Source organism: Phocoena sinus, chromosome 20 (assembly GCF_008692025.1).
Source record: "Phocoena sinus isolate mPhoSin1 chromosome 20, mPhoSin1.pri, whole genome shotgun sequence".
NCBI classification, from domain to species: domain Eukaryota; kingdom Metazoa; phylum Chordata; class Mammalia; order Artiodactyla; family Phocoenidae; genus Phocoena; species Phocoena sinus.
The window spans coordinates 15,412,253-15,434,581 of record NC_045782.1 but is presented as its reverse complement, the minus strand read 5'-3'; the positions used below and the strand labels follow the sequence as shown (position 1 = coordinate 15,434,581).

At 53.2% G+C, this 22,329-nt stretch overlaps 1 protein-coding gene across 8 annotated transcripts in view; it reads right to left on the bottom strand.

Annotated features, from left to right (window-relative positions):
• Positions 1-22,329, bottom strand: part of MYO18A (myosin XVIIIA) — a 94,279-nt gene that overhangs the window by 51,935 nt on the left and 20,015 nt on the right. The window contains exon 1 of one of the 8 annotated variants that reach the window (XM_032615533.1): positions 20,791-20,809. The exons of 6 other annotated variants lie outside the window; for them this stretch is intronic. Coding sequence is in view for 1 of the 2 variants with exons in the window: in XM_032615532.1 (XP_032471423.1) it covers positions 8,499-8,504 (6 nt within the window). In the remaining variant the exon portion in view is untranslated. Of the gene's footprint in view, positions 1-8,498; positions 8,570-20,790; positions 20,810-22,329 lie in introns of those variants that run through there. One more of the 8 variants, XM_032615532.1, reaches the window with a different exon arrangement.

The window sequence follows — 22,329 nt, the reverse complement described above, 5'->3', positions numbered from 1 at the left end:
TCTCTTGCCTTAAAAGTGTCCAACTTTATTCAGGGTCTCTGTCCCAAGGCAGAATGACTTGGTGGGGGGCGGTAGTGGCACTGCACGGCTGGAGCCTGCCTCTAGGTCACCCGCGCTGAGCAGCTGACAGGGTCTTGGGAAGAGACAGCAGCAGCTGCAGTGAAACCCCTCCCTGCCCTTGGCTTGTGCCACCCAGAGCAGGACGAAGAGTCCCAACAGCTGAGCTCTCATTTGTCTGCCTAGGCCTCTCCAGCCCCAAAGAGTTCAGGAAACCAGAACTATAGGTAGGAACTAAAGAGGGGGCTTAGGGAGAGGCCCCCAACATGCCTTGGCATTGCCATCTCCTTCACACACACCAGGTTGGCATCACACACGCTGCACTTTGTCACTTTATTGCAATTCCCTCTAGCCACCCCACACGGGAAGGGGCACCCTGGCGTGCCTGCCTGCTCCATGGAACTGCCTCCCAGACTAGGCCTGGGCTTGTGGACACAACCCACCTGGACACACAACTCTCTCTCTCTCTCTCTCTCTCTCACACACACACACACACACACACACACACACACACACACACACACACACACGGGTCTAGGAGAAGCACTTACAGCCCCTTCCTCCTTGGCAGGAGGACCAGGCTTCGGCAGAGTTTTGTCCTCCTCTTTAACCTGAGGGAGCAGACAAAGAAGTCACTTTGCAGGTCAGAGGTAAGGGTGGGGAGACCCAGCACTAAAAGCACAGAAGGAAAACATCCAAGCAGTCATCGCTCTCTCTGAGAGGCAAGAGCTCCTGAGTGCTTAGGAGTCCTGGGCCTATGGACTTGAGCAACAGATAGCCTATCCTGGGGTCAAAATTGTCCAGTGACAACTTCAAGAATGAAGTCTCTGGGGGTGGTTAAAGCCAAGTACCCTTTGCTCTTAGTGACCAGCCACGTGACCCACCTAGGCTGCCTAAAGAGGTCCACCCATGAGAGCGACATCATGGCCTTGGTTACAGGGTGGAGAGAAAGATCCAGCTAATTCAACTCGGGCTAAACTACAAGAGCCATTCCCAGCTCAGACAGGAAGTGGTCTGAACAAGAGCCTCCCTGACCTAGGGACTGAGGAGGAGGGAATGACCCCAGCGTGGGGGGCCGGCTGGGCCAGCAGAGCTCAGTGTGGGGTAATAGGTGGCCCCTATCAGGCTGGCTCAGGCTTGCTTCTAGGACCGTATGATTTCCCCCAGCACAGAGCCTGCGTGCCTTCCCAACCAGAGCGCTGAGCTCTGGCTGGAGGCAGGAAGTCGGGCAGAGGCGGGGATTCAGGAGGCCAGATAACTTCCCAACCCCAGACCCACAAAACTCTGCCAACCATGCAGCTGAGGGAGGCAACCCCAAGGTTCGGGATGGGGCGTGGAGGAAGGAAAGATGCCTGGGCTCTGGGGTTTGTGCCCAGCCCAGGAGCTGGTTGGCCCAAGTCAGCGGGGAGGAGTAGAGTCAGGGCCAAAGGGCAGAGACCATAATATATCCGGAAAAAGGACAGACAATATGGCCACTCTGATGGTTCTTTCAGCTCAGAGCCTGGCTCAGAACAGACCCAGAGGACCAGGCCTCAATTCTGAGAGAGGCTTCTCCCCTCCCCCTCACCAGCATCTCTTCCTCCTAAAGCTCAGGCGGTCCTCGTGGATTTCATTTCTCTTCTTTCCCCAGTCACTTAGGACTGTAGGAAAAAGACAGGTCTGCCACCAGCCCTACCCCATCCTCAGCATGACTCTTTCCCAGCACAGGGGGCAGGAGCACGGGAAGGTGTCCTTGATTCCTAATGGAAAAGATCCTTTAAAACTCATCCAAAATCATTTTAATCATCCACCTGGGGGGACTCTCCATTTGCAACCAGGGTCCATGGCTAATTTTGAGCTCTAATTAGCAGTGCCTGGGGCACTGACCGGCATGATGGCCGCTGCAGTTTTAAAGCTAAGAGCCCACAGAGCTTTTTACAATGGGCTCAAGCTTCAGCGTTAGTACACATTGCCACGGCCAGAGGGAAAATGGCGATTATTCATCAGAGTGGACTCCACGACTTTAGAAATTAGGATTGGAGCGGAGAAAAGGAAGAGAGGGGCTGATGGAGAGGAAAGGAAGAGAAGTGGGAGAGTCTAGGTCTGCACCTGCTGCCCCTACAAATGCCCATCACTGCCCCCGCCCCCCCGCACCATCACACCGTGCATGAGCTCCCAGACACACAGGTTAGAGGGACAGCAAGTGTTCACACCCAGACACACTCATTACTGCACGCAGTGCTGTTAGCTCGGGCTCAGGGATGGCCCAGATTCCAAGACCACTCCGCGTCCTTCAGCAGCTCCAAATCTGTCCTCCTTCCACTGGCTCAAGCTTGGGACCTCAAGGGTCTTCCCCCAGTGGCGAGGCATTGAGGGAAACAGCGGCTGCCCCCTGAAATGTGTGGGACACTAGACCTAGCTCTGAGCTCAGCTCTGGATTTAGCCGGAGGCTGACTCACTGCCCCACCCCCACCCGAAGGGTTCTGTCAGTTGTAGGTCATTGCCCAGCTGGGGACTGCGCACAGCACAAAGGCACGCCCAGGTCTGCAGCCTGAATCACCCTCTGGCCCCAGGTGGCCCACTGGCCTGGTTCCCCTCTCTTGGCTCCTCTCCCCCGATCCATCACAGCCCCCAGACTCGGGGAGACCCAGCTCTGAGGCCTCAGAGCCAAAGCCATTCCCAGCGGCCCCTTCATAGCAGCTCACATTCCCAGGGGTGAGTCAGAGCAGCGGCAGTGGGAAGGGTGTGAGGGGTTAACTTGGAGGGGCACCAGTGGGACAAAAGGCAGCTCAGCTCACCAGAGGTGGAGCTCAGGGGAGGAGCATGACTCAGCGCAGGAGCCCATCCAGACAGAAGAGTGAGTTCCTGGACCCCCTGGTCATTCTCCTCGGCCCCCAAATACACACACATGCCCCAACCCATCTCTAGCTTCCAAAGCTCCCGCTCCCACAAGCCAGTCTCCTGCCTGCACACACCATGCCAAGCACATAAGAAAAGCATAAAGAGTTTTGAAATACAACTTTCCTTTTGCTCCCAGAAGGCGAACCTTGATGAAAAGGCCATGGTGCTGAAAGTAGCCTGCACTCTGGGCCAGAAAAGAAATGGGGGGCAGGGTCTCTCAGGGACTTGGAGTCTTCCTAAAGGCCAGGACCTGCCGGGACAAAGATTGTGGGCAACAGGGGAAAGGAGGGATGCAGTGGAGGGGGAAGGATTACAAAGCTCAAAAGGTCAGAGAAGGAGTAAGGGATAAAATATCAGAGAAAAGAGAAGGCAAGGTAAGGTACAGAACATCGACACAGCCCTTGGAAGCTGTGCGCCCTTGAATAAGCCACTTCACCTCTCTGGACCCCTCTGTGGAATTCGGGGATGGACTAGTCCAGGTGATGGTTAAAGTCCTTTCCAGGTCTGGCACCCTAGGAGGCTGGGTGGGTGGTGAGAGGCACGCAAGCCCTTAATTCAGTGAACCAAAGCTGCGGGCCTGAGAGCCAGGAGGGGATTAAGGAAGCTGCTCTAGGGCTCCTGTGGCTTTGCCTTTTACCTGCAACTCACCAGCACCTGCCAGGGGCAAGAGGCCTGGAGCACTGCACAGCTGCCCCGTCTGGGGGTTAGAAACTAGAGCGGGTCCTCTTGAAATTCAACAGGCAGAACTGGCCTCAGCCCAGGGAGAGGCTTCATCTCAAGAATCCGTTCAAGTCAGTGGAGTTAAAAAACTGGTTCATTCTTATTTTTACTTATCCTGAATGAATAGCGAAAAAACAGAGAATGTTTTGTTTTCAGTGAATTACTTTAAATTTGCTTTGTTGATGTTTCTATCCTATTATCCAGTTCATATGCTAGGCTTTGTTTGTTTTTTTTGTGTTTGTTTTTTTTTTAAGAATATGTTGGGGGTAGGAGTTTATTAATTTATTTTTGCTGTGTCGGGTCTTCATTTCTGTGTGAGGGCTTTCTCTAGTTGTGGCGAGCGGGGGGCCACTCTTCATGCGGTGCGCAGGCCTCTCACTATCGCGGCCTTTCTTGTTGCGGAGCATAGGCTCCGGACGCGCAGGCTCAGCAGTTGTGGCTCATGGGCCTAGCTGCTCCGCAGCATGTGGGATCCTCCCAGACCAGGGCTCGAACCCGTGTCCCCTGCATTAGCAGGCAGATTATCAACCACTGCGCCACCAGGGAAGCCCCAAGTTTGTTTGTTTGTTTGTTTAATTAACTCATTCGTTCTTTGATGTCCTGCTCCAGTTCTCCTGTGTGTCCAGAGAGGAGCCCATCAGCCTCCGGCTATAAGGACACCAGGCCGTTCACACCTGGGCCTGTTCCTCATGAGCATCACTGAACGCAAACGTGGGTTTTTCCCTGGAGGAAATTCTCTCTGTGGCTTCTGTGCAAAATTGCCTGGATCTTTCTCCTCTCTTCCTTATCACTAGATTTTAACTAAGATTTGCTTAGGATCAAGAATAACCTATCTTTGGGTTTCCCCGGTGGCGCAGTGGTTGAGAGTCCGCCTGCCGATGCAGGGGACACGGGTTCGTGCCCCGGTCCGGGAAGATCCCACATGCCACGGAGCGGCTGGGCCCGTGAGCCATGGCCGCTGAGCCTGCGTGTCCGGAGCCTGTGCTCCGCAACGGGAGAGGCCACAACAGTGAGAGGCCCGCGTACCGCAAAAAAAGAAAAAAAAGAATAACCTATCTTTATCCAATACAGAACAGGTAGGCAACACATTCCCAAAGATGGTGGCCATATCTCTGGCACAGTCACCTCCAGAGCCGAGAACTTGCGGTTCTCAGCAAGGGTGCCTGGGAGCCAAAGCCTCTCTTCCCTGACCTGTTCCATCTCTGGAGAGTTCAGACATTTCCAGCAACATTAACTACTGAGTATGGAACACCTACAATGAGATGGGCCCCGTAAAAATATTTAAAGTATATTTTCGTATGTAAATCTTATGACAGCCTCATGACATGGGAATTATTATTATTCCCACTTTACTGATGAGGAGAAAGACTCAGAAAGAGATCAAGTCACAAAGCTGGTAAGTGATGGGGCTGGGATTTGAACCCAGGTGGCTCTGACTGCAAGCCTGTGCTGCTCCCTTGGAGGCCCACCTTTTCTGCTAGGTTAGGCAGGGTCAGAGGGGCTGAGTCATCCTTAGTAGCCAACTCTGGTTAAGATCTGCGTCAGCGGTGAGGTTCATGAGGTCTGGGTCCAGCCACAGCATGGATCGATAATGTGGAGCTTACTAGCGTTCAACGTGCCCAAACTGAGTTTCTGGACTTGCAAAGGGACCACGACCCTGCCATTCTCTGAGGCTCTGACCACCTCCTCCCTCTCTGGCACTTCTGGCCTCTTCTCTTCAGGGAAGGGAAGAGAAACCAATGCTCACCAAACACTCACTGTGGTATCTGGCACAGTGGTAGGCGCTTTACGCCGTCTCCTCCTCCAATCCTCACAAAAACCCACTTTCTAGGTAAGAAAACCGAGAAGGCGAGTACCTTGCTGAGGGCGCCCGCAGCTGGTAAGTGGCAGCACTGGGATTCACACCCAGGATGGATCTTGGGGGGCTGTTTGTGTGTCTATAACACTCCCCGGACTGTGATTTCCTCACAGGCAGGACTCTGTTTTACTCATCGTACTGTGGGCACTAAATAAGTGTTTGCTGCCTGACGGCCCTGCAGTGGGTTCTCTGTACAAACCTCTTATTCCCATCTGGTCTCTTCTGTCAGCTGTAAACTACGGAGAATAAGACTTGTCGATCCTGATTCCCAGGGAGGTGGGGAAAACAAGGGAGGTATAATCTCTAAATGTAGCAACAATAAGTAGATAGTAAACCCGATTGCCATGGGGCTGAAGGGAGGGCAGGACACTCTGAAATTGCTTAGTAGCTCTCCCTGGAGCCAACAATACCCAAGAGACGCATCAGCCTCTGGCCTGGCTGTCCCACCTTCAGGAACGTATAAGCGACGAGCTGACTTAAAGAAAGGAAGAGAAAGAAAACCTCCACAGACCAATACAAAAATGCACTGTCTATAATAGCCCTAAATTGGAGATAGTTAACTCCCTAGAGTTAGGGAGGGGTTAGGTAAACTATGTTACTTCAGTACAATACACTGTTGTGTTGCCATTTAAACGAACAAATATGTGGCCAATGTAACCATATGGAAAACTCCTCCTAAAAGAACAGTGATTAAAAAAAAAAACTAGCACCTAAATAGAAAGCAAACAGTGATCCTAACAACCTTGTACAAATTAGACATAATAGAGACATTTGGTATTTATTTTGTTATGTATTTGTTACTTACTATTTATTTCTCTTATAAAGATGGCTAAACAGTCAATAAAAAAGAAAAAGCAGAGGAGATAATAGCTAAAAGCATTTGCTCTCAAAGAGGAGAAATCCAAGAAATGTGCTGAGGGACCCATCTACCCTCAGCCCCGAAGGCTTCCAAGGCTCAGGGGTCTGGGTCAGGCTGGGTTTTACCCTCTCCATCATGAGCAAGGACCATCCACCCTTCACTTATCATCCTCTGTGCCCAGCACAGGAGGGTACAGGTGCACAAATGCCCCCAGGGGGATCGTTCCACCCACCAGGCACGCCTCGGGCATGGAGTGCTCAGCCTGGACAAATGTATCGCGGACATCCATGCCAGATGTCCACCCACGGCAAGCCCCCGAGGGCAGTGGACACCCTGAGAAAGACTGTCTAGGGGAAGGAAGATCCTGCTGCCTGTGGCCAAGGGAACTCTTGGCAGCTCTTCCCTCTACCAACTCGCACACACGCTCCGGGCTTCTCATGGCATCCTCCTCTCTCTCCTTTCCCATTCGAACACAGAAGGGAGCTCCCACTTGACCCTATCCCTGCCAGTCCTAGCCTAGCACCAACTAATCTAAGGATGTGGAGGAGGAGGAAGGTGCAGGGAAGAAATAACAGTAAGAACAGTTAGTCTTTCTTGAGCATGACTAAGTGCCAGGTACTGTGCTGAACGCTTTAGACGCATTATCTCATTTAATCCTCACAACATCCCTCTGCAGTAGATACTAGGATGATTCCTACTTTACAAATGAGCAAAAGGAGGCTCAGAAATGACCTGCCCAAGGTCTCACAGCAGCGAGTGGCTGATTGGGACTTATGCCCAGGTCTGTCCTCCAGCAAGAATCTCAGAGGCTCATGTTAGGGGATGGAAGGAAGCCCTGCCCCCACCTCCCTTGGTTCACCTGTGCCATTGTCCTTCCATGACATCACCTGCCAGAGCAAGAGTTTGGGTAGAAGGCTGGGGTTTCCAGAGATGGCCTCTACCCCTCCAGCCACCCATGACTGGAATAAGCTTTATACAGAGCCGCTTGGGAGGGTTCTGCAGGGAGTGGCCTAAAGGCCATGCTGTCAGAGAAGAAAGGGGAGAAGAGCTTGGCATGGACACCCTGGCCCCTTTGGTCCAGCCTCCAGCGAGAGCCCTCCCCCCGCTCAGGGCGGAACAGAAAGTAGCCAAGCGTGCGGCCACTGTCGGCCAGGCCAGCCTAGAGGAAGCAGGTGCGCTGGGATGGCTTCCTGCTGCCACTGCAGTTGCAGAAGGCCCGGGCTTCCTCCTCCAACGGCCAGACCTGCTGGAGGCCCCCCCTTCTCTGGGGATACTCACTGCCCCTCTGCAGGGCACTTTGCCAACTGCCTGGCCACCGGCGTGCATGGCCCCAAGTCTGTGACCTGGTGCCGGGACCTGGAGGCCCAAGGTGGGGTGGGTTATAAGCTCTACCAGGAAGCACCCACTCTCAGGGTAAGAAGCCTCTCGGGCCCCACCCCCAGCCCGCCCACACACGTTGGCGCTGGTGCCAGTTTTGTGGCTGGAGCGGGGTAGTCCTTGGGCACAAGGAGATACAAATGCTCCAAGGCACATCTCAGGCTCCTGATACACCTCCGCACCAGGCCAGTCCATACTCTCTGCCAACTGCTGACACAACTGAAAAGCTTACCCTTGGTGGCCGGGAGGGGCGGCGTGGGGGAACAGAACGGACTGGGAGGCCGCTGTGTCTCTCCTCACTTGCTTTTTTAAGGAACTTACTCCCCAAGATGCCATCTGTGGCCCTTCCGAGTGTCCGATCCACAGAAATGGAGGAGCCCATGCTGAGTCCACTCTCGGGGACAATGAAATGGGGATCCCTGACAACTCCAAAAGCCACCCCTCTCAAGCCCCTCTCTCTTGTCCACCAGGGGGAAGCGGGGGTGGAGGGCCATGCTGGCAACGCAAAGCAGGGACAAGACCTCCCGAGTCCTGAGTCAGGCCCAGGAAGCCCTGCCCCTCACCTCTGAGAGGTGGAGGCTGCGGGGATGCATGATTCTCTCCCCACCAAGGTAGCCTCACGCCTCCCTCCCCACCTACTTCAGCCACCTCGAAGGAAATAACAAAAAGTCCCCTCCTTTCCTAAATGAGGAAACAGCATGAGGAGCCTGGGACATTTCCGGGGTGGGGGGTCAGAGGGACACTCACCCGCATAGCCTGGCCTGGAGCAGGCCAGAGCAAGGAGTCTCCTCTCCGATGCTGCTCCGTTAGCAGCTCAAAATAGCACTGGCAGCAGCCCCGCCCCTGTTCCCCTCCCTCTCTCCAGGCCCCTCCCGCCCAGAGCTGCCCAACCCAGGCCAGAGCCAGTGGGAGAGAGTGAGAGTGAGTGGCCTGGAGGACTGCGGGTACCAGGTATGCCGGGGGGAGAGGGTGATACGGCACGCGTGGAAGAGACGGAGGAGGCTCTTGGAGTGAGGACGTGGGGTGGGGGGCAGGCAGTGTTGGAGGGTTAGGGGCAAGGGACGCGGAGGGTGAGACTTTCCGACTGACACACACCCAGGCTCCCGACAGCTGAGCTGATACGGCCCCTAAAAATAGCAGAGGAATTTGAGACCTGCAGCCCCCCAGCCCCACAGGCCAGAGTCAAGACATGCACATGCGCGTTCACGTGTACACACACACACACACACACACACACCCCAGCATGCATGAACACTCGATCACAGCACAGTGCTCCTGAGAACACACAACTCATAGGCTCACCCCAGCCATCTAATTACTGCGGCAGAGGCCAAGACAACCACTAACGTCATACCCAATACAACACACAGGGCCCACTGCCCACTGTGCGCAAACACAGCCGTCCTATAAAGTCCTGCAGGAGCAGAGACCCGCACCATCCGTCTGAGGCCCACTGTGGCCGCCCCCCTGTAATAAATACACCGGGGACGTGCATAGGATCAACCGCACGCTCTGTGTAGACACCCCTCCCACACAGCCAGTGACGGCACAGGCACAGAGGAGGGTGGGGTAGGTGGGGTAGGTGGGGTGTAGTGGGTAGGCCTTGGCCCTGCAGACAGAGGAAATCTTGGGTGTCTGGCGGATGAGCGAGGGCTGCCAGTGAGAGGCCAGCGTTCCTCATGAAGAGAAACCTGGCCTGGCTCTTCAGTTAGCACCACAGGGTACCCAGACCAGGGCTGGGGACACCGCTGAGGCTGAAATGGGAGATGGGCGCAGGTGGGAAGGAGCCAAAAGACAGGTCTTTTGAAGCTGTCTCAGAAGCTGTCAGCTCTGCAGCAAAAAAGGAAACAGTGGTTGCCTCCCTCTTCCTCTCCAGGAAGAAAAGGGGCGGGGGGGGGGGGCGGGGGGGAGGGGAATGGGGAGGGGAGGCGGGGTTGCTGAGAAGCCAGAGCAGAGCTGTCTCCTAACCAATACCCAACAGGGTGTCTGGAGACCCCAGGCCTGTCACCCTGGCCGGTCCTGTGAGCCCAGCGGGTCCTGTAAACAGTATTACTTTCTCTGTGAAGAGGTTGCTAAGCACTGCCCAAGAGGACCGAAGCCCAGCTCCGGCTCCTACCTGCCACTCGCTGTACAAGCCATTAGGACGCTGGGCTCGTGAGTCTGCTTTCTAGGGAGTGGTGTGTCTTCCCGGGGAGATGGTCTGGCCTTTCGGGGGCACGTACCATGTCACAGGTCTTCATACCTCCAGTGCTTTCTTGACACAGTGGTGCCACTTGCCTCAGTGGCACACTGAAATCCCCAGTGAGACTTTAAAAATACTGATGCCTCGATCCCACCTCTTCCCCCTAGTTTCTGAGTTAATTGGTCTGGGAGTGCGGCCCGGGCACTGGGATTTTTAAAAGCTCCCGCGGTGATTCTTACATACAGCCACAGCTGAGAGCTGCTTGACTGCAAGGTCAACGTGAGGCCTAGGGCAGAGGTGCCCATTTGTTATATCAATGAGAGAGTCAGTGAATGAAGGAATGAATGACTTAGCTGTGTGACCACGGGCAGGTGACTTAGACTTCCCTCATCCGCAAAATGAGGATTATGCTGCACTGACTCTCTTAGCATGAAATTGGTGAGGTTCTCAGTCAGGGAAAGGGCTTTGGTTTTCAAAATGTGGTCTCCAGACCAACAGGATCAGCATCACCTAGGAACTTGTCAGAAATATAAACTCTAGGGCCCCACCCCAGACCTACTGAATCAGAAACTCAGCATGTTTTTATGCTGAGTTTTTACCAGCCCTCTCTAGGTGATTCTGAGAACCACTGCTTTAAAGGAATTATTCACACTGTACTGTGGTTAAGTTAGTGAGGCCTCCAGAGCCAGACTGCCGGGTTCAATCTTGGCTCTTCCATGCAGTAAACTACACGACTTCACTCTTGCTTCCGTTTCTTCACCTATAAAATGGGGGAAGTAATACTGCCTACTACATAGGGTTATTGTAGGGATTAAATGAATTAGTACTTGCAAAGCCTTAAGAACAGGGTCCAGCCCCTATGTTTTCGATAAGTTTTAACAGTTATCATCTATCTGTGATCATTGGGGTGGGGGAGAGGCATCCCAAGCAAAATTTTCAGGTAACTGAAGCCTACCCTCTTTAAGGGACAAAATACTTTCTATTTTAAGTAGTTTTCTAAATTCTATTACGATTTCCAATCATAAAAATAACAAACATTTTATAGACTCTCTTTCTTTGGTAAAATACTCTGAACTCATCTCTAACATCTTAAACTATGACCTCCTGACTGACAGCCTGGCTTCTGCCCCACCAACACCCCAAACCACTCTCCAAGGGCACCAGCCCCGACTCGGCACCGCAGTCAACCTGAAGCCTCGGGCTACCCCCATGTTAGGAAGGCCAGACGCCCTTTGTGTCTGTGTATCTGCTGTTTAGTTCTTTTGTCCCCTACCCCTGCCAGACCATCGGCTGTCACTCTGCCTGTCAGCACGCCTGTCTTGCGCAGTCTCACCTCCTTCTAACATGCTGTTTCTGCCAAAGGCTGTAAAGCCAAATAACTAAGCCTGACAGAAGAGTCCAGAGCAGAACACGTGGGATGTCAGCGAACACACAGCCTCTCCTGTGAGTGAAAGGCCTGGGTTTTCACACGCAGACTCCGTGTTCTCTACGCTGGCTGCCTGAGGGCCTTCGAGGCTCACCTGCCATTCGGCAGTGCCCTGGAAGATGACTTCTGGGTGACCGAGTGTCACTTCGTCTGCACAGTCTCGTCTGACTTACTAGTAGTAACCGTGGGCCCATCCGTTCCGAGTTTCTACTCAGACGACTAGATCCTGTCCATTCTGTCTCTGAGATGCTTGGTGTTACTGACGGAGACCATCTCAGGGCAGTTTCACTTCCCTTAGTGAAAAGGGAAACCTCTTCATTCAGAGGGGGAAACTGGGTCCCTGGCAACCCACTCAGCTTCACACATAATCACCATTAGTCCCTCTGCTGCTCAAAGCTCAGTGCTGTCTCAGGACCTGGTCCTTAAGCCTGTCCTATGGCTCTGGGGGCCACGCGGTCACTCCCACAGCCAGCCAGACCACCTCCAGGCACCTCAGCCTCCCTCTAAGGACAGCCACAATCTGGGTCCTCCTCAGCGCTTCACCCTCACCTTCCTCTCACCCTCGCCCTCTCCCCAGCACTCCAGGCTCTCACTCTCTCAGGAAGATCTTCCCACGGCTCCCTTCCCTCATCTCCCACAGAGCCTTTACTTATGAAAGTTTCTCCACCAGCCCCTCTACCTTCCCCATTTCTCAAAGTCCATCGTGAGTTCCACCTCCTTCATGAAGCCTTTCTCAAAACCCAAGACCTGCGTGGTAACAGAGTGCAAAGTCTAAATCCCAGCTCAGACTCTTTCTTGCAGTCTGACCTAAGGGAAAGTTACTCGATTTTTTAGATTTTCCACTTTTTGCCTTATAATAGTACACTTACCTTATGGGGTTGTCGTGAGAATTAAAAAAAAAAAAAATAGTGGGACTTCCCTGGTGGCACAGTGGTTAAGAATCCACCTGTCAATGCAGGGGACATGGGTTCGAGCCCTGGTCCAGGAAGATCCCACATGCCGCGGAGCAACTAAGCCCGTGCGCCACAACTACTGAGCCTGCACTCTAGAGCCTGCGAGCCACAACTACTGAGCCCAGGTGCCTAGAGCCTGTGCTCGACGGCAAGAGAAGACACTGCAATGAGAAGCCCGCGCACCGCAACGAACAGTAGCCTCCACTCATGGCAACTAGAGAAAGCCCAAGTGCAGCAACGAAGACCCAACACAACCAAAAATAAATTAAAAAATAAATAAATTTATTTAAAAAAAAAAGAAGTGCATGGAAAGCACCTAGCATTAGGCCTGGCAAATTGTCGGAAGTGATTAAATTATTATTAAAAACCAAGGTGTAGTGAAAAGAAAAAACCAAAAAAACCCACAGTGTTCACTGTCTATACCTATACATCAGCACATATGCATGGTGGTTCTTGAGTATACTCGACACGGTGCTCTATTACAGACAGGGGAGTCACATACCATGTGGAATTAGATTCTAAAGTCAGCATGTAAGGCAAAAATAGAATATAGTCAAAATTACTCTTAAAAATCCCTAAACCTGCTCACAAAGTATAGTACACATGGGTTTGTATATACCATTCTATATATCTGAAAGCATAATGTATACAGTCATGTACGGCATTGAATAAAAGTATACAAAATACAATGGTTATAATTTCAGACTACAGTAATATATAGTTTCCTACACAACCACATACAGGTATCCTCCATTTTTTGAAGGTTTGTTTTATGCCACTTGGCTTTTACGAAAGGCATACATTAGTACCTGTTTCCGATAAGCAAAAGAAATCTGAAGAGGATTTTCGCTTTTACAAAAAAATGCTAAGAACAAAAATAGTGTCCAGTGTTTGTTTTGCAGCAAGCGTTATAGCAGCAGGACACACGCCAGGCAGCACTGCCAAGCTCCTTCCCCAGGAACTACACTCAGCATCTCAGCATCAAACTGTCATAGCTTAGGGCTTCCCTGGTGGCATAGTTGTTGAGAGTCTGCCTGCCGATGCAGGGGACACGGGCTCGTGCCCCGGTCCGGGAAGATCCCACATGCCGCGGAGCGGCTAGGCCCGTGAGCCGTGGCCGCTGAGCCTGCGCGTCCAGAGCCTGTGCTCCACAACGGGAGAGGCCTGCGTACCACAAAAAACAAACAAACAAAAAAGACTGTCATAGCTTTGAAGTGAATCTGTAGGTATGCTTTATCTCGATTTTTTAAAATGCATCCATTAGCAAAATGTGCCTTAAGGTCATTGCTTCTTTACTTTGCACCATTTCAGCTTCCAAAAGGTTTCATAGTAGGAACGCTGTACTTTCGGATTGCGGGGGGTGGGGGGGGGAACTGTAGTTGAATTTATTGAAGTTTAATGAGTATATGCCATGACTAAACTGATGTTTTGATGGTAATCTATTTGTGTCATGTGTTTAAGCCTTCTCCACCTGGAGAACAGGGACGATTTCCTACTTCCTTTAGATACCATCCTACTCCCCAGAACCAGGCACATAGTAGGTGTTCAATAAATATCCATTGGATTTAACTAACTGATCTGAAAGGTACATGTGTAATTAGCCACGCAGAAAAGAATGGGGAACAAAGGAATATCCAGATTGAGTAACAACTTCAACTACTCTGCTCTCCCACATTGGTAGTGTTGGGTGAGTGAAAGGGCCTTGGCTCTGTTTCCGGCACTGGGTTAGGCAGAGCTGGGAGCAGGCTAGACAGGAGGCTCTGAGGAGCAAGTCGTTTATTCTTGCAACTAATGATGATGTGTAATACCTCATGGTGAACACTGCGGGGAAGCACAATGCCTGTTTTGGGGTTTTTTGTTTTTTGTTCGTTTCATCCCCTTACCACTAGACTGTGAACTTCTTGAGGCTGGTTTAGAGGGAGGTAGTTTGTAAAACATTGAGACTGAGGTTCTAATTAGCATTTTAATGAAAGAATACTCCTCTGACCCCATTTGTCTTTCTAGTTCCCCTTTAAATCAAAACTCTTAAAAGAAAAGGGGGGGGCTATAAACACTGTCTCCATAAATGGATACTAATTATGTAGTGCTTGTGTTATGACTAATTTGCAATGTATAAAGTGTCACTAATAGAACTCTTTATTTAAGGAAGTTGGGGGGAGTCTTGTTTCCAGCGCTATGCTCTCAGGGCTGGGGAGGGCCTGGAGCATTTATTTATGCTTCCTGGAAACTCCCCACCACCAGACAGATGCATTCTTCGGGATGATCAGTTCAAAGGTTTCTCAGCACCTGTGCCTTCCCTCTGTTGGCAAAGATTAGCCTTTATTACCTTTTTTTTTTTTTTTTGGTGTGTAAGAAGTGTCTTCTCTCCTATAAAGTAACAGTGTAAGTGTGTCAGTAGACAGTGACTGGTACTCTTTGAGGTACCAAGGTTATTTCTGAAATTTTACTGGGCATCAATAACCAGTGGATCCCAAAGGAAGGGAACAGACCCTCTTGAAGCCTAGGGATGGCCGCAGGGAGGAGGAGGAGGTCTGAGGAGAAACCCGCCGAGACCAAAGGTGCAGGCGTAGGGATGGTCCCAGACAACCCTGCCCAGGAGTTGCCTCGCTGGGTTGCGGCCAAGTCAGCCCCTGGCCCCGCCCCCAACCCCTGAGGCCTACGCTTCCTGGCCCCGACGGCTCCGCCAACAGCGCAGGGGCGGAGTCGGGGGCGGGGCCCGGCCGGCACATGCGCCTGGAAGCCCGGTGTGCACCCGCCCTGTAGTGCCGCTGGAGCCCGGCAGAGGGCGGCCGCCCCCTTCTCAAGGGCCAGCCGGCGCCCAGGCCGCGGGATAGCACCTCCTTGGGGTCGCCCTGCCGGCCCCGCCCCCAAGAGGCGCCCCCTGGGAGCTGGAGGCTGAGGGGGGCAGAAGCGGCAAGATGGCCTCTCCCTTTACCCTGGAGGGATACGTCCAGAAGAGGCAAAGATGAGCTCGGCGCAGACTTTGCTTTCATCACTGCTCCATCCCCACAGCCCAAAACAGTCCCTATGTATAGCAGGCACTCAGTAAATGCTTATTGATGGAATAAAATGGATGAATGGATGACTTCATGAATAAACAGAAGACTCCAGGGATGCCTTGAGCCTGTGTCGTGGGGAGAGTTCTGGGACAAGCAATCCAGGAGGGTCAGTGGGCTCAGAGTGGCCAGCCCCACATCACTGCCCCAGAGGTGGTCACTGAGGCTTTGGGCTCCCCCAGCCCCTGCCTTGGCACACCCAAAGATTTGCTCAGAGCCTGTTGGCACCACACCATCTCGTGGGCACAGAGCCCAAGCAGGGAAGTCTGGGCTTGTCCTCTCTGAGAAGACCAGGAGACCATCCCCTCGAAGTCAGGTCCCGGCTGCCTGCGGGGACGGACCACCTGACTGGTGGCTCCAGTAGGCCTGCTGCTCCCTGAGGACTCTCAGCTGCTGGGGATTTCCTCATGGCCCCTGGGGACTTCCAAACTGCCTCTGCTTGCCAAGCTCCCACAAGGCCCAAAGCCAAGGGCCAACCTTGAGGCTGGTTTTCCAACATCCTCCACCCTCCTGCCCCAAATCCCACCAAGACTTGGGGCACGTCTGAGTCTACTAAATGCACCACGCGTGATATTCCCATCCCCACCCCCTCTGGCAGACAGGAGAGAATAAGCATAATGAAGAATCGTTCTTCTCTTTTTCACATAAACGACAACTCTTCTCTATTTCCAGAGGATAAAAAAAAGGAAACCCAGTTTAAGGGTCAGACACACCAATTTAAAATATCAGTATGGCCTCCCGGAGTGTGAGTTGGAGGCCTGTGCTATTTATTCTCAGAGACACTCCTTTAGATAAGCCTCAGTGTCCTCCAAACACTGGATATTCAATAAATGTTTGAGGATCTGTGTGTTCACCTCTGGAGGCCCCTGTTGGGCTTGTTTCTAGCACCCTTTGAAGTCAAAATAAAGCACAGACCCAATCTCCATAGAAGCAGGAAGGAAGAAGCAAAAGCTTCTACTTTTCCTACTAACCCCCCACCTCTGCATTAACAGCCCTGGCCAAATCCACTGGGGCATGCAAGCACCTGTGTATTACCAGGCTGGGCAGAAAACATGCTTGGCGAGCTGGGGAAGCACTGCCCCAGTTGTGGTGGCACACGGCCAGGGACCCGTTGGCCCTGGGGCATCAGGATTCCTGAGTTGGTGAAGTGTAGAAATTGCCCGAGAGAACAAGCCTTCCTTCCTGAGAGGAAGAGAAAACACCACCCTCCCAGCCTCACCAGGGGGACGGCAGGACGAGACGAGGTTCAAGAGCGCCCCACCACTTCTTTCTGAATGAGCTGTCTAGAGCTGCACTGTTTAATACAGTAGCCACTAGCTAAGTGTGGCTATTTAAACTGAAACAAGGAAATGCTTCTGATTAAATTAAAAATGACATAAAATTTAAAATTCAGTTCCTCAGTCACACTGGCCACATTTCAAGTACTTAATAGCCACGTGTGGCTAATAATGGCTACCAAGTTGGAAAGCACAGACTATCGAACATTTATCACTTTGCAGAACTTTCTACTGGACAGGTCTGGTCCAGAGGATCCCCCTTTCAGCTTGTCCTTGTCATCCTTGCCAAATACTCCTTCAGGTGTTGTCCCTGACCACCTGCTGTTCTCTCCCACCCCTGCCCCAGAGTCTGCTTAGACTCCTATCCCCATGTGCCATGCCTTGACCCCCAGGCCTCAGAAAGAAGTGGGGGAGGGGACGGTAGCCACAATGTAACCCCCAGCCTGGGAGCAGAAGCCAGATGCAGAAGGGCTGAAAAGGCAAGGCTGAATGGAAGCCAGCCCCCACCCCAAGGCATCCCAGGCCTGGGAGAAAGCCCCTCAGTGCACACAATCATTCCTTGTTTCTGCAGAGTCTCTGGACCATGCATGGGTAAGACATCTGGAATGTAGTGGCCTGAGGGCTTCCCCACATCACCCGCTGCTGGACTCATCTGATGTTAGTGCTCCCAGAAAAAGAAGTGGCAGCAGAACCCTGAACTTTGAAGAGCAAATAAGGCAATGAAGCCTTGTACTGAACAGAATGTTAGGAGTTCTCCCATAGGGTAGTGGGGACCATAACCGGACACCTCCCTGTGGTGCCAGATGGATAAAGCAAATGAGGAAGAGGGGGAGGAGGACGTGGTGGAGAAAGGACTCCGGGGCATGCTCACCTTGCTAGAGAGGCTCAATCAAGCTCCCCAGGGAGGAAGGAGGGACCAGGGCACGGATCCGACTGCTATCACATTCTACCACCGGCACTTAATTTGAAAGGTTTTGATACAGTAGCTAGAAAATCCAAGGTGGGAGCGTCTGGGGAAGCTCATAAGTGTGAGGGAGGGAGCAGAGAACAGACCCGGGAACTGGCAGGTCAGGGCTGCCTCTCTGTTCTGTGCCTCAATTCCTGCTTAGCCCTAATCCACGTGGGCTGTCAGAGGCAACACAGGTGTGAGGAAACACAGTAAGTTGTAAAGAGACCACAAGAAAGTAGAGTTTGTTTGTTCAACTGGAAAACAAATAGGAAAGAAGTCTGGTCGTCGAAAGGTATCGCTATCAGCCAAGAATTTGACGGAAGGAAATCACAGGCAAAGTAGCACAGTTTTGAAAACTGGCATCAAACAGATTCGACTGGATGTCCAGGGCAAAGCAATCCCACTCTGAGGCTACCATGTGGCCCTGAGTAAGCTTGGGGACCAGTCTGGGCCTTATTTCCCTATCTCCACCTGGAAGGCGCTTTGGGCAAAAGCACCATCTGAAGGAGAAGAGTAAAGCCCACCCCACCCTCCATGAGCTGAGCTGAGTCGTTAACAGGCTGTGGCATTCCTGTGGGCGGATGACCCGTCAGGCTCCCAGGCACCAAGTGCTTCTCAGCCCTCAGAGACAGATCAGTGATGATGCCAATAACACTATTCTAAGTGATTTACATGTGCTGATTCATTAATCCTCAAAACAGCCTCACAAGGAAAGTACTAGTGTTCTTATTTTACACATGAGGAAGATGAGGCACAGAGAAATCAACTTGCCCACGGCCACCCAGCTAGTCAGCAGCAGAGCCAGGATTCAAACCCAGGCAGTCCGGCTCCAGAGTCTGTGCCATGCCCAGTACATACCAATGGATCAACAACACATACACAATCGTACACAACTCCCGATTTGTGGGCCCTTCTGCCTATGCTGGCTTCCTCTTCCTTCTCCTCCCCCAAATGAGCTGAAAGTAGCTCGTACAGCCAAAACCAGCCTTCCCATCCAACTTCATATTTGCCAAGCATCTGGTTCTACAGCAACAATAAGAGCTGCAGTTTGGGGATTTTGAAGGGAATGGGTGGGGAGGGAAGATGGGAGACCCTTTATAGCAGGGGCTCCTCTTTCAGAGGCACAGAGAGAGACCTCAGAACCAGTGGTCTGGACTTCCCTGGTGGTCCAGTGGTCAAGGCTCCACGCTTCCAATGCAGGGGGCACGGATTTGATCCCTGGTCGGGGAAGTTCCACATGCTGCATGGCGTGGCCCCCCAAAACACCCACAAAGAAAACAGTGATCTAAGGAAGACACAGGGGCTGCGTGGGGGACCCAGGGCCCTGATAAAAAACAGGAAAGCTGTGTCTTCTTCTGCCCCAGAAACCAAGTCCTCTGGTTTGTGGCCAGCCTTCCTCTGCACAGAGAAGGCGAGGGCTGGTTAGAAGGGCTGGAAGCTGATGGCAGAAATGCTTTGGAAGGGTCTGGGTGAAAAGGACAACCCAGACTAAATTCTGCTGAGTGTGTGTGTGTGTGTGTGTGTGTGTGTGTGTGTGTGTGTCTGTGTGTGTGTGTGTACATGCGCCAAGCCATTTCCAAGCTGGGTGTCCCGTCACAGAGCCTGGTTCTTCTCCCCAGGTCAGGGACAAGAAATAATGTGTGGAGGCAGGAAACAATAAAGAAGCCCTGGGAGAGGAATGCAGACAGGCATCTGTGTGACTAGGCAGGGTGGCTCATCTCCCACGACGGAGGGTGAGGGCCTTTTACCAAGCAAAGGTGTTCAGGCTGGTACCCCTCACCTTCTCCAACCCTAGGCCTCATTCCCACCTGCCGCCCCCAACCTCATCTAAACAAAAAACTCCTGTCATTGTCCGGAAATCCTAAAGCCTGAATCAGGATCACTGCAGTCTGCCAGAGAAATGAGGGCTCCTCCAGGCAAAGCCAAGTGCTACGGGGAATGAGGAGTTTGCTGGCCACTTGATTCCAGGAAGACAACCCACAGCCGTACCCCCAGGTTTCTCAGGCGGTGCGCCCAGTTTCCCTCTCGCCTCTGTTGATCTTGATGCATGGCCAAGTGAGTGGGGCCTCAGCCTTACCCTGTGCCTGTGTCCTTTAGGTAACCTAGGCCACCTGCAGAGGAGGAGGCCCAGCACAGGCTGGGTGCCCTGTGCCTGAAGCGCCAGGCGCACAGGCTCTCACAGCCTGGACCGCTCCAGGTGAGATAGAAGACGCCAGCCCACCCAGGGAGGAAACCTTTCACTGCTCTGAAGCCGGTGCTTCTGCAGGCGGCTCCACAACCAAACCAGTCCACGGATGAGGGACCTGGGGGCGGGCAGGGACAGGATGCAGGCCGCCAGCGGGAACAAGGACATTGTATCAGACCCTTCCCCTCGCCTTGTCCCCGGAAGGCTCCATCGGACTCTCCAGGCACTGTCCCCTTGATGGGATGGGGCTGGGCATGAAACTGGGTGTCACAGAGAGTCATGACCGTCTCATGCTGCCTGACAGTGCCGTCACTGCTTGGCCTCCAGCCCATGCCACTCCGGGCTGAGATCTATCTTTTCGCAGATGTCTTCTGTTCTAGAGAAAGCACAGGCTCCCAGATCACAGTGATGGCATCTTCAGCCTTTCTCCTCCACAGAACCAAGCCCACAGGGTGACAGCAAGCAGGTGCTCCTCAAGGTTTCCTGACCTCCTGCCTCGAGTGTGCCAAGGCTTGGGGGACACTGGCACCTGGTCCCTGCAGCCCAGAGCCAGGCCCCTCCCCAGCCCACCCCACCTGCAGCCCTCTTCTGCCCACAGCCGGGGCAGCCTCACAGTCCTGCTGCCAGAGAAGGGAGCCCAGGAAGTGCCCTGTGAGAAACCTCCCTCCCTGTGGGTACCCGCTTGCCCTAGGGCCCGGCGGTGAGAGAAGCTGGGCAGGGAGGGAGGAAGTGAGTCAGCTCCTTGCAGAAATGGGAACTGGAGGGAGGAGCCAGCAGAATGGAGCTCAGAGGGCAGAGGGCACAGGGGCTGGAAAGGTCACTAAGAGAGGGAACCAGGCCCTGGAGGTGCTGTATGGCCCACAGAGTGGAGGACTGATACAGGTGACAAACTCAGTGATGCTACCTCCTGCCGAGGCTGGGTGGCCCCTACAGGTCCGAGAACCTGGGTCTGGCAGGCACAGCCCCACCTGAGGATGGAATCGAGGCAGTACCCCTTCCTGACGCACTTACCGTCTGGAGGAAGTGAGGCCCTGTGGGATACGGCCAGCCACGTTCTCGCCTCACTGAGGTTGAGTCTCTGGTTCCCAAGGCCTCCCGCTGCCTCTCCTGAGCCCCGCAGCTCCAGAAGCCCAGGCTCCCCCTGGCCTGGCCCAATGGGGAGACGGATGTTTGCATTTCCCAGAAAGGATGGGAACTGAGTCCAGGCCCCAAGAGCAGAGCAGCTGGGGCTGCCCCGCGTCTGCCCCCGCCCTCTCCGGCAGCCCCTGCCCCTTCGGGAGCTGTCCCCAGGCTCCAGCTGGAATCTGTCGCTCTGACTGGGAAAAATCCTTGCTGTGAAAATTCCCAGCCTGCCGACATTCCAGCACACAGGCAGCCCAGGGAAAGCAGAAGGAAAGAAGGCGCCCTGAGCCCTGTCAGGCCACATTCCACCCCCTCAGAGACCTGCAGCCAGTAAGACAGGCACATTCCTCCAAGGTCCCCTGGGCCGGACACTGTGTGACCTCATGTGACCCTGAATCTGCTTCTCACCCATGCCTGGTGCCTTCCTTGGCAGGCTGTCCCAGGGACCCTCCTCCCAGAGCCCCCTCCCCAGGCCCCTGCTCCTGGCTGTCTAGAGCCCATCTCCCCTCCACTCATGTGAGGGATGCCGAGGGTCCAGGCACACAAGAAACAAAGTCCTAACACACTGCAGACAAGTCACCAAGGACAGTCAGTGGGGAGGGTTCTAGGAACCCAAACTGAGCTAAACAAGGGAACCCAGACAAGAGAGAATGGGAAACCAGTTCCTGACTAGAGAACCATCTTCTTTCCTTCCACAAATATCCACTGCTCTCAAGTGCTCCAGCATGGCAGAAATAAGAAGATAACGAATTAATTACAGTCTTGATGAAAGTTATAAAGGAGACAGAGGATGTGCAGACCTGACATGGTCTGAGAGGGCCAGGGAAGGAAGGCTTCCCTCAGGAAATGATACTCAAACCGGGGCCGGTATGTATGAGTACATGAGGGTGGGCAGGGAAAAGCATGGTAGACAAAAGGAACAGCAGAGACTCGATGGTAGAAGCCAGTGAGAACTCTGCGTTGCACACCCACCACCTGCCAGGCGCTCTGCCAGGCCGTGCTCCTCACCTCTGTCCCACAGTGCACACTAGGAGAGAACACATTCACCCCTGCGCCACAGAAGAGGGCATGTTGTTGGTCAGAGATGATGTTCCGGGGATCTTGCTACCCCAAATGCTACAGAGGTCAGTACCAGCATGTCAGTAAGGGCCAAAAAAGGTGAGGGGGCAACGTGCCTGGCCTCCAGGATCTAGAAGGGGAGAGGTATGAGGGGCAAAAGCACAACCCTCCCCCACCCCGGGGGACCACACCCAAAGGCTGACAAGACAGATGCCACTTGTCTTCCTGCGGCTTCCCTCAGCCGCCTTTCCAGTACCTCTCCCAGCTCCCACAAGATTACATCCCGCCTGCTGCCACTTGGGCTCACTTCCTCTGGCTAATCCTCTACAGAGACTGAGAGCAACACCCTTCTGTAGCACGCCGTCCACA